The following is a 12,318-nucleotide window of genomic DNA, read 5'->3' as shown; positions in this document are numbered from 1 at the left end:
AGTTCACTGATCTCTTCTTGTTAGTTACAGGGGCTACAAGAAGACAGAAAAAGAATGTTTGACCAAGCATATAATGAATCATGGGTTTAATTTAGTTCCACCAGAATCTCAATGTGACCTTGAAACCTTCTAACACAATAAATCAGACCGGAGGGTATCAGCAGAAGGTGTCTGGCAGATCCCAGTGGATGCTAACTCTGTCGGGTCTGCTCCGGGGGGCACCCCGCCTGGGAGAAGCCCATTAAAGAGCCGTCTCGGTGTGGAGTCCGCTCTCCAAGAAAGCCACCCGTGGGGTTTTCTGTTCCCGCAGAGGAACCTGTGGCCACGGTCACCCAGCCCGCAGCTCGTTTGAAGGCACCGGAGCATGGCCCCGCCGCCCGGGTGCGAGTCCCGCGGCCCGCAGGTGGTTCCGCGGGCGGGAGGGCAGCCCGGAGGGCGGGCGGGCTCCGAGCCCCGTGTCCGGTGTCGCCCCTGTCCGCGGCCCCCCATGGCGGAGCGGCTCCACCCCGGCCGTGTCAGTCACGCCGCTGTGCCGGGCGGCGGGCGCGGGCCGCGGGCGAGGAGGGGGCCGGGGCGGAGGCGGACCTGCTCACCCCGCCTCCCGCCGCCGCTCGCTGCCGGCAGGGCTGCGGGGCAGGACCCGCCGCCGAGCATCCTCCGGCCGCGGGGCCTCGCTACGCTCCCCGCCGGAGCAGGAGGCGGTGACAGGTGCCCCAGCCCGGGACCTTCCGGAGCGCCCGCCCGGCAGCGGCCCCGCAGCTCGGGCGTAGCGGATCTCTCCCTCTCCGCTCCCGTCCGTCAGTCGGGGGTCGAGGGCTGGCGGCGGCGGCGGCAGGACGCCGTCGGTCTCCTGCTTGCCCCCTCACCACCGAACCGAAGGGGACACCTAAAAGTCGCGGGAGAAGATTATGGCAATGTGAGTGAGCAGCGGAGCCGCCTGGCCGGAGCGCCCCTGTACCCCGGCGGAGCGGAGCGCGGAGCTGCGGGGCTGCCCCAGCCCGAGCGCTGTTCGCGGCGGTCTCCGAGCGGAGCGGCCTCCAGCCCTGGCCCAGGTTTGTGAGCTTTGCTGTCCGAGGGGAGGCCCCGGGGAAGGCGCGCTCCCGCTGCCGGAGCTGCGCCCGAGGCCGCGGCACAGACAGCCCATCGCGTCCCGGGCTTTCCGTCTGTCCCGTTTCGCCGGCCGATGTCCCGCCGCCCTCGGGGACAGCGCCGGCACCTCGCCCGGCCCCGGGCAGGAGGGCAGCCCCGAGCCGAGCTCCCGTCCCGGCCCCGGGCGGGGCGGCGGGCGCTCCCCGGGCCGGCGCCCAAGGGGCGGCTGTTCTGTCAGAGCTGCGAGAGCCGGGAGCCTCCGACCGCGGCTCAGCGGGAGACCCGTCCGCATACAGGCACCCCGCGACGGCAGCGGGGGCACGCGCCGCAGGGATAAAGCCTCGGGAAGAGCGGAGGGAGAGGGTTCGCGCTGCGGGTGATGGAGGGGGAGCGCGGCCGTCGGGGCTGAGCTGTCCCCGCCGCTGCATCGCCGCAGCCCCGCGCCTCGCAGCCTCTGCCAGCTGCCCTCGGCACTGCCATTTTTGCTTTTTGCGGTTTTTTTTTCACTAATAGTAAAACGTGGCGAGGCCGGACATTGCCTCTTGTAGTTACCAAACCGGGCTCTTTGGAGGGCGAGGCGTTAAACAGAGCCCCATCTGCCTTATTTCACTAAGTAATTCATGTAAGATGTGGATCACCTCCATTGTTTCTACAACGCAGAAAACACACCAATAATTAACAGGTTAATCCTAACTGAGATTATTTAAATCCAGGAATATTTTTAGGACATTGCCCTTTGGGGAAATAAAGGGAGTGTGCTAACAGTGAAAAGTATGTGTTTATATTTGGAGTAACAACAATACAGAAATTAAAGAGAATTAAGAAAGACATCAAAAGTCTCCATCCCATTTCTGTTATTAACTCCACCATCTCATGTTACTGTGCAGCATTTCTGAGCACAAGCAGTCCAAGTTTTATAATGTTCTTCCTTTTGAAGACCTGACATTTAAAATGGGTGGATTTCTGAGCCTTTCTGTTCCAACTAACCAACGTAGCTAACAGATAAAGTGCTGCACAAAGGATAATCATGCACCATTTATAATTATTGTTTGCTTAAGCAATCTCTAAGAAGGCTGAAATACTTAAACATTCACATTTCTGCTATCCCCAGCGATGTGCTACTGTTGTTCTCAGTGCATGCATGATGTCCTGGGACTAAATTATAAAGTTTTCATGTTAAACAGGTTTTTAAAAGGATGTTTGGCTTCAAAAATGTCCTATGTGATTTGAATATGCTGAAAGGAAAAAATTACTTAAACTCTTCTTCTGAAATTGAAATATTATCCTCAACTTGCAAAATAAATGGAAAGTTATGTTTTGTTACTGAATAGGGAGTGTGCTTTAAAGAATGCTTTGTTTAAGACATTTTCAGAGGCAACTTGCATTGTTTTGAATGAGCTTACTGAGTACAGAGTAGTGGCACAGGTTTGATTAGTTAAGGAAGATGTCCTTTGTGGTTGCGGTTTGGGAATACAGAGAATTCTTGAACAGTAAAGGCAATGAAGCCGCTGATAAAATCAGATCACACACTCTTTGTTACAGTATCCTAGGTCTCACCAGTCTTAATAGGAAGATTTCATTTTAAGGGCTTCTTAACTTACTGTTTCATTTCTTTGAGTTACCCACCACTTAATTTTCAATATACATATATAAATTATTCTTTTTGCCTTGATTATGTGAGAGTTTGAACGTATTTATGTACAGTTCTGTTATTTACATGAGATCTGAAGAGGCCAAATTAGTTTACAAAACAGACTGTTCATTTTTCCAATAGTCACTCTTTTTGTGTTTTTTAAACTTCTGTAAAACCAATAGCAAATCCATATCAAGGCTTTTAAAATAACACCCAAATCTTTCCAACATTGTAAGTTATGGACAAGTACACTCTGGGAAGATAACACTTTTGTAATGAATGCTCATAAACATTGACACATAAAAATAGTAGAATCTTAAGTTGGGTTTATTAAAAAAAAATCTACTTTAGTTAATTAGTTAATTATTTTCCTAAAATAATTCACTTGTTAAAAACCAGAAAAAGATAAATAGAATGGCACAGGCAGCAAGGATGATACCAGTTCTGCACCACACAGAGAAGAATACATTAAGCTTTGCCCCACATGCAAGATTTTGACATTAAAGATCTACAGGAATGAAGATGACAAGTCATTCCCCCATTCTGCTCTCAGCTATCAAGGCAGCAGAAGGGTTAACTCTAGAAAAATTAATTATACACAGTCCCAGAACAATAGTGGTTGGGAGAGGGGCGAAGGGGCGAGCTGAATAGTGGTGGGAGCCTATTAGATGTGGTGAGGAAAACTCCCACTGGCTGCAGCAGGGCCACTGGCTCCCCCAGGATTTCCACAGTGCAGGGCCAGTACTCCAGGGACACCCAAGGTTAACTTTAGGATGAAGCAAACGTTAAAAATGACACCAAAGATACATCCGAAAGTGATGCTCTACAAGAACATCTCTCAAACTAGTTTCTTGGGAAAGAGAACTTTTAAGAATTTAGATTGCTTACTTGCCAGATTGCTTGGAAATAAAATAAGGACATTTTTAGAAGGAATATCCAGTTTTCAGCTTTCATGAATAGGAATGTGTCTCCTTTTCAAGAAATTAAATGATCTGAAGGCAAAGCTGTTTCCACAAAAGGTAGATGCATGATACAGACGTATTTTTTTTGTCCTGGCAGTTTAGGATTTCTGTGTGTTGGATGAAATCATTAAGTATCTTACAAGATTTTACTTTAATTAATTTAATATTTTTTTCCCAACAGCTCAACATTCTCTACTTGGAGGCTCTTTCTTTTCCTTTTGACGATAAAGATGAAAAGAAAGTGGATATTGGAGGATTTTAATTTTATCTTTTTTGGTGTGCTCTGCCTCCTTTTCATAGATGGAGGTAAACTAGAACAAATAAAACGTAAGTAGACTTCAAACAAAGCTGTCACATTCACCTAAATTAGACATTTTCCTTCTATTTTCAGATGTGGTTCAGGAAAGAATGTCCTAAACCTTCTAACATTCTTCCTCCTTCTAATCCTGTGTTTAGTGGAATCAGGTCACACCCACATTTGGGGTACATTTTCCTAAAGCTGTACAGGTTATAGTGCATCGTAAAGGACATAACACATCAGTTGGAGAATCTGTTTTATTTCAAATATCCTGAGTCAAGAGTGTGCTTGATTCCATTTAGTAACCTCTGTAAACATCTGACAGATTATCTGGAATCTGTCCCATGTGTAAGACTATTGTGCTGAAGTTTTCAGCTAGTGTAAAGCTCGTCCAAGACTGTTCTCTTGTGTTGTAAAAACAACCTCATATGAACTGGATTAGGTACATCCCTTGAGAAAATTAAGAGTCTAAGCACTGTCAAAAACTTGATGAGAAGAATTGAAAAGAATACAAACAAAATAAAGGGAGCGTTTCTGCAAAGCCTGTCATCCGTGGGAGATGTTAACACATTTCAGAAATCATGGCATGGAGGAATAGCTACCCAAGTAAGTCAAGGAGTTATTGACTGCTTCAGCCTTGTTACTAGATCTCTGGAATGCTCTCCCTACCTGCACAGGCTGGGTTTTGGCCTCCTTCTTACAAAAGACATTGCTTGCCCTTGAGAAGTCATTGAAATTTTTAGCCTCAGTCTCAGCAGCTTCTGCTTCCAAGGAATTAGATGGAGAAAAAAAAAAAAGAGTGAGTTCCAGAAAGGCCCTCTGCCCCACTGATCTCACCCACAGGGAAGTGAGTGTGAAGGAACCTTGTTCAAAGAAAGAACAGTGTGAGAAATTACCAGACTCCAGTTGTCTGCTTTTTCGTATCATGTGTTTCATTTGTCATGCTTCTGTGTGAAGGGAAAGCAGATCACAGTTTCTACTAACAGTCCCTAGCTCTTGATAGCTTCTTCTAGCCCAGTAAATGTGAAGAATGTCCCTGGCTTGGATTATCACATGGAAGATGAGTATTTTGTTAAGATATCCTGAAGCATCTTCTATACTGAGGGTAATGGATGAAACTGAATTTGGATATCATTAAGATAACAGAAAGGAATTCCCACACAGAATCACATGAGAAACACCCTTTTATTGTAGAGATTGAAGGTTTCAGTGTGACAGGGAGAGACAGGACAACAACGTCTGACAGGTATGTGGATTTCTGCAAATCTGCAACTGCAAGATCAAAAGTGCTTAGTCAACAAAAAGATCTTAAAATATTTTGAAAGCTGATGCATCAATTATTTCAGCATCTCTCTGCAGTACAACCTGGGATTTTCCTCAGTTGGACCAATTGCTTTGGTTTTGCAATGAAAAGGTTTTGTTTCCTATAAGCCTGCCTGAGTGATCGGGCACTTTAATTTTCTTACCTAAACAGGTGAAAGGATAAAGTCACCTGTATGAAAGCCATTTTATCATCATTTCAGGAGCTGCAATTTTGGAAAAATGGGAGGCCATGTCATTTTTTTTGATTTGGGAGGTTAGAAAAAACAGCATGTGAAATTAAGGGTGTTTCTGTTGTGTGATTCTCCAGGAAAAGAAAAACTAGTTTACAGAAAACTCTGCACACCTAAATACACTTTGTAAGCATGGAATGGAAATTTTCATTCATAGCTCTTTCAATTCTTTATTGTTTTACAGATTCAGATACATACTGTGTGTTCCAAGATAAGAAGTACCGTGTAGGAGAAAGATGGCATCCTTATCTAGAACCCTATGGCCTTGTTTACTGCGTTAATTGTCTTTGCTCAGAGGTAGGACTGCTGAGTTATTATCCTACAACTTCTACTTGCTTCACTGACTATAATCCTTTCCGTTGTAGCTACAATTTGACAAAGCCCAAACCTGTTTCACTCATGGGTCCTGGTCATGCTGCAGGAAATCAAGGCAGGTGATCCTAGTGAAGGGAAAATACTAACAGAGAAGGCCAATACTGGCAAATAATACTCACATAGCATAGACAAAACAGCTCCTTAACTAGCCAGAAGCTTTGTGGATGCTGGGCATTACATCTTCACAGATCAGGCCCTATTACCTAAGTATAATCCTTGCAGTTCCACCAATATGGACAATTATGCTGAACCTGAATTTGGTACTTTGATCTGTGTACAGTGCCAACATCTTCCAGTCAAAGCATCTGCTGCCCTAAAGTGCTGAAGGAACAGGCTTGGATGTAGCTGTTAGTAAAAGTCAGTCAAAGAAGAATGAGATGATGAAACATGAGAAAAGGTTATGGGGAGCAGAGAGAATTGGATAAAACATGAAAGGGCTCCCATCAGTTGATGGCTGATGCAAAAACACAGCAGTCAGAGATCCCCATAGTATGTCATATATGGCTGGGGGGAGGCACAAAAATGAGGGCAGTTTATGTCCCTTAGAGTACTTTAAAATAAACAATAAGCGATCTTAATCACTAACACATGAGACACTCCAGATGCTGAGTTCTGTCTGCTGTATTTAATGCAGAATAAAGTATTCCTGGCTATTTTCCCTCCCTGCAAGTGTAAAATATTGGGCCCCTGTGCAGCATTTGCTCTGAGGGAATCTGCTACTACAACTCAGTGCAGAGATGCACTAACAGTAGTCCCACAAGTTTGGCTGCAGAATGCAGCTGTGCGAGAAAAACCAATGTAGTAGGAAGAAAGGAAAATCTTTGTTTAGAGCAAAAAGGAGTATCCAGTCAACTTTTGTTGACGTATATGCAAAGTTGAAAACTCCCTCAGAGTCTGTGTGGATTAAAACACTCATTAAATCACTGGAAGGATGTGTCTTGGGTGGGAAAAAATTAACTGGAAGCCCTAGAGATCTGGATACAAATAATTGCTTGATGATTTTTAGGGAGCTGTTAGACAGCCTGGAGGGATGGGAAAGTGCATGGTCAGCTCCTCTAGAGAACAGCACTGCTGGGACCCAGGCACACCCACACACACCCACACATTATGAGCCTCCAAAAAAAGTCTGTTTTATTTTTTAACTTGGGCACGGAAGACAAAGTGACAGTTCAGGGCAGCAGGTTTAGTAAAGAATGAAACCGCTTATGGTAGTTCCCAGTACATGCAGCTCAGAAGTGGACTGGACTCTACTCCCTTGTCTGCTATATTTTACCTTTGGTGTACCATGAGGGTGCAAAGTGTAACCTGGGATTATTTCAGCAGTGAGGATGCTGAGGGATCTCTTGGATGTGACTCTTGTTGTCTGGAAGGAAGATTCCAAATAACAACTGCAGCATCCAACCACTCACTTGAGCTTTGTCCTGGCCACAGTCATGTCCTCAGAGCACTGACCTACAATAAAAGCTCCTGAAGCTTCATTAGTTTCATGAGGTTTCCTTCAGGAATCCCTCAATGATTTAAAATTTTAACAAAATAAAGGCATTAGACATGTCATGACATAGCACAAGCACAGACCATAAACCAAATATGACAGCATAAAAGAGAAAAGTAAAGTGTGCCACAGATAGCAAGTAAGAGAGACCTAAGTGTAAACCATGTATGATTCCCTGTCAGGTAGGCGAGGGATCTATGTAGAGTCTGATGCAGCGACTGATTCCCTCACACTGCAGAGAAAAGCAAAAAAATCCCTAGAGGTCTTCATGGCCAGTGTGATCAAAATGTCTTTGCTCGCCACAAACATTGTGATCTGCATGATGTCTGCACAAAACAAGTCACATCAGCCAGGCAGCAGACAGAGATCTCTGCTCTGTCTCTAAACAGTCTGTCTGTCCATCCCCCCAGCACACACTCTTCAGATATTTAAGAAAAAGGTGAGACAAATTAACTAAACAGAGGCCAAATTATTCAGCCTGGCATTAAAAAAGCTTTTTTGTTTTTGTGTGTATATAGTATTGTATTTTTACAAGTTATAACTTACATACTTAAACCAGAATAAAACTAAACATAATTCAGTGTTCTCGCCCTGTTCCCCCTTCGTTTTACAACCCTTCCTCCCCCCCAGTTCACAGTAGAGCCTGTTGACTGTTACTGTCAAGTAAATTTGAGCACTCACAATTTGTTAGATCATTATTTTACTCCTAAAATACAGCAGCTTTTTGCTTTTGCTTGTGTTCATAGTCATATCTGCAGGGTTAAATGACTGCTCTCCACACTCAGCACTGATAGCCCAGCTTGGGGAGAGAGATGCATCAACACTCTTTGGTACCTGATGCAAAAATGTGACTTTGGCCCTGGGTCAGAGAGACTGACCAGTGCTTGAGTCCCGCTCTGGTCAGTAGGGTTGCTCTCCCAAATATCACTGTGAATATAGGCATAAGATCAGTCTCACTAAGCACAAGATCAGTTAAAATAGTTCTGTCCTGCTGCAGACAGTGGAGTCTGGCCAGCAGCACAGAGCAGAAAAGTTGGCCTGCAGAATTTTATCACAGCTGACCATGTACAGAAAGTAAACATTCCCCTCAGGAGATTCCGCAGGACTTAAACTGAAAAAGAGTGAGGTCATGGAACTGGACAAGTCAGCAACATGGAGCCAGGTCAGCAGGCAGTGCCAGCCTTTCTTCTACAGCAGTGTTCCACAGGCTCCCATGTCTGCTGGGCAAGGAGCTGTGCAGACCAGGGATAGTCCCTATTCTGTGAAGCTTCTGCAGTCTAAAATTTGCTCCTCTTCTACAAAATCAGTATATTTCATTTCAGTTCTCATTGGAAACAGATGGTGATGTCATTTTTAGTGTCTCTTTCCAAAGCAGATGCACAACTGTAGTTTGTGGCTAGCAATGATCTAATAGTAGGATTCCAGCCTGTGGTCTGCAGATACTTGTCAATGAATTATTTTGAAAGAGATGACTAGAAAGGCCTATATATCTGCTGTCTATGGAAGTCTGCACATCCACTGAAAACATTTCAGTGCTCCAGAAGGCATATGAAAATAAAGTGGGTTTAGTCCTGACACGACCTAAAACTACAGTCATAACTTAATGTCAGTGTTCATGCTGAAAGATCTTTCTTGCTATAAACATGAGCAACTCAGAGGTAAATTAAGAGGATGAATTATAGATGGGAAATGGGAATTTGAAATTGATGGTCTTTTCTGGTTACAGACACTGGATAATGAAAATTCCCTGTGTTTTAATTATAAATCAAACTTAGATGTGGTCAAATAGAATATTATGTTAATGACATGAATAATGAACCTTATTCCCAAGACTTAACTCATATTTCTTAGAAAAATGGCTACTTACCAACTGGTGTTTTTTGTCTACTGGGAAAGCAATAAAATGAAAACAAAAGACTCTCCATCGTTTTCAGGAGCAATTACAGACGCTATTGTCTCTTGCGGTCTTGAACTAACCCTCAGTAGGGGATATCTCAGAGACCTACCATTTATCCATGCCTTAGTTTTGGAAATGCAATTCCTAAGCATAATCTGCTCAAAAGAAAAAGACAAATGGAAATTAAAAGAGAAATGGAGATTGTTGCCATCCATTTTTAGGCACTTCCTCTGATTTTAAGGTTTGTAAGAATTTCTGACCTCCAGCATAAATTCAAAGGCAATAGAAGTATCTGGGCTTACCTTGGTATGAGTGAAACCAGAATGTTGTAAAAAGGCATTTTTAAAAAAATATTTGGATGTAGAATAAAGAACACAGAGATTTGTAAGACAGCCCATTTCATTAAAATACTATGTACTATGTTCCACCTGCAGAATGGAAATGTTTTGTGCAGCAGAATAAGATGCCCAAGTCTACACTGTGCTTCCCCTGTGCATGTACCACAGCTGTGCTGCCCACGATGCCCAGGTAATTCCTATTAGTGACAAGTAGTCCTTTCTGAAATAGTTATTTAATATGCTGAGTAACAACAAAATTAAATATCTGTGCTGGAAAACTTCTGTGAAGTAAACATCCTCCTGTATCCCTTTAGGTCATGAGAGGCTTGTCCTACAGTAAGTTACAGTATTTCTCATGGTGTTTTCTGTTTAGGAAATCAGAAATATAGATTTGTGAAGGGATCAGGTGAGCTGCCAAGTCCAATCCCCTACAATCCAGGCAGAAAGTAGCAGAAGTTTCATCGACTGTCCATTCCTGACTCCTTGTCTCTACATTCTATCACAATAAAACACCATCCCACAAATTTCCTAGGTTTCTGGTTTTGGTGCTTTTCATAAGAGCAGACCAAAATATATGGTTATTTGCAATGGCTCTCTGTTAACAAGCAATTCAAAATTGCTGTGGCAAGCATGAATTTGTATAGTGTCACTGTACAACCAGTCTGGTAACATTTGCCCTTTACATCTCAGGTCCAGGCATGGCTTCATAATTAGTAGAGAGTGTTGTAAATCATAGAAGCAGTGCTGTAGAAGTTTATGACTATATAAATCCAATTGGATACTGTATAGTAAATTCTCCAGACTGTACATTTATTATATGCTCATTATTAAGAGCCACTGTATGAAAGAGACTAAGCAGGATCTTTCACGAGCCTGTTCCAGCATTCCCGACATGGCCTAATGGCTGGTAGATTTGACTGGAGCTTTTCCCTAAATGTCTGTCTTAGTGGCACCCCACATTTCCACTTATAAAAGAGTATTCATGCAGCATCATAGAAAGGGGTTTTATTTGACTTTCTCCAGAGAGTTTAATTGTCTGAGGAAAACAGCTGTTCCCTGACCAAAGCCTGTGAGCAGGAGGCAGTAAGTGCACAATGGCAGAGGAACATGAGTGCACAAAAGGTGGCTGTTCAGCTGGGATGGATGTGTTTACTGCACTTACTGGATAATAAATGGCATCCACACATCAATTTTGGGTAGGATTCATCTTCCCCGACAATTATATGCACTCTCTATCAGATTTGAGTATCAATATCTGATCTATGTATCTAGAAGCCTTTTTTAACCAGTGACAAGGAAGAACCATTTCGAGCATATAACTCATCTGATGCTGTGATGCTGCTTTGGTGTCCTAGGATGAGATTGAGCCCATCCAACTTTAAATCCAACTCTTTGGCATCCAGCTGATGACTGGAGTTTTATCTATGATGGTCTAATACTTAGGAAAGAAAATTTGTAAGGCAGAATGCTTTCTTTGGCCAACTATAACTTAGTAAAATGGTAAGGTGCTGGTTCTTTTGTTTCCAGATCAAAAGAAGGACTGGTGTACTGGTGTGCCCAAAATCTGGTCTGTTTTTTCAGCTAATCTAAACTTCAGTTGGCAAGACAATCATCCAGATGCCCTTTACAGCTGTTGGAAACATGAGGGTGATTCATCCTGTTACCCAGAATGAGAAGACTTTTTCCTTGGAGATGCCTGTCACTCTCCACTGATTATTGAGGGAGCACAGGAAAACAGCTTACACTGGATGCTTACTTTTTGACAGTTTAAATTAAATCACAGAAGTCCTACTCAATAATTGGCATCAGTCAGGAATGTTTTCTATTCTTTTTTTAGTATCTCTGTACAGTATCTACTATAGAATCATAAACGCTTCTAGATTGATTGGTTTTGCTTCAAGTGCTCCTTGGCAAAGAACTGTTTTGGCTTTTTTCTGTTCATGAGTTGCAAATTTCATGATATCTATGAAGATTTCAAAACATTCTACAGTGGTCTAGTAAGGAAGAGTAAGGCCCCCTGTAAACTCTCAAATCCTTCTTATCAAATTAAGTTCTTCCTATTCATAGATTTCAGCTGGAATTTTGTACTCTGTGTTTAAACTGATAAATATGGAAAATTATCAGAATGAGCCTTTCCTGAATTGTGATATATTATCTTCTCTTAGCTGCTCCTAAAGTCTATTTGTAATCAATCTGCTACAAATGACAGGCCATTACATTGCTAGCTGTGCACTATCTCATTAAAAATGAGAGTCCCACTAAGGTCTGTTTTTCCCCTAATTGAATCTGTAACAATATTAGGCAAAAGAGAATGCGTAGCCTCTTGTGATTTCAGGGGTTATTTGCATTCTGCTTTCTGCAGTGATTATGTATATCATATTTGGTGCTCTATCATCAGTGGCAAATGTTCATGCTCGATCTGAATAGGATCTCAAGCATTCTTGGAGATCTTAGGCCAGCTTTCCATTTCTATGTGTCTGGCATACAATGTCTTTTGTGCAACATGCCATGATATGCAGGAAATTCACTTCTCTAGTTTTCCTGGTTATTTTTTAATGGAATGCGTGAGAGCTTTGGCCATTGGCCATCCATGTGAATTATTCTCATAAATGCTCATTATACTCTGTTACATATTGTGCTAGTTTGAAAACAAACCAGTGGGAGGCACCAAGTCAGAATAA

General features: G+C 43.2%; 1 protein-coding gene across 3 annotated transcripts in view; it reads left to right on the top strand.

The window, feature by feature from the left end:
• Positions 1–652: 652 nt before the first annotated feature.
• The window catches only part of CHRDL1 (chordin like 1), a 38,919-nt gene continuing 27,253 nt past the window's right edge, over positions 653–12,318 (top strand). For all 3 annotated transcript variants that reach the window (XM_042029115.1, XM_042029108.1, XM_042029100.1), the window contains exons 1-4: positions 653–1,052; positions 3,866–4,011; positions 5,720–5,832; positions 9,734–9,827. In XM_042029115.1, the coding sequence (XP_041885049.1) occupies positions 3,915–4,011; positions 5,720–5,832; positions 9,734–9,827 (304 nt within the window). In that variant the 5' untranslated portion in view covers positions 653–1,052; positions 3,866–3,914. The remainder of the gene's footprint in view (positions 1,053–3,865; positions 4,012–5,719; positions 5,833–9,733; positions 9,828–12,318) is intronic.

This window comes from Corvus kubaryi, unplaced genomic scaffold (genome assembly GCF_017639235.1).
Source record: "Corvus kubaryi isolate FWS band 111438036 unplaced genomic scaffold, C.kubaryi_AGA036_p1.0 130, whole genome shotgun sequence".
Lineage (NCBI taxonomy): Eukaryota > Metazoa > Chordata > Aves > Passeriformes > Corvidae > Corvus > Corvus kubaryi.
The sequence above is the reverse complement of the archived record's forward strand: the minus strand, read 5'-3'. Positions and strand labels throughout refer to the sequence as shown.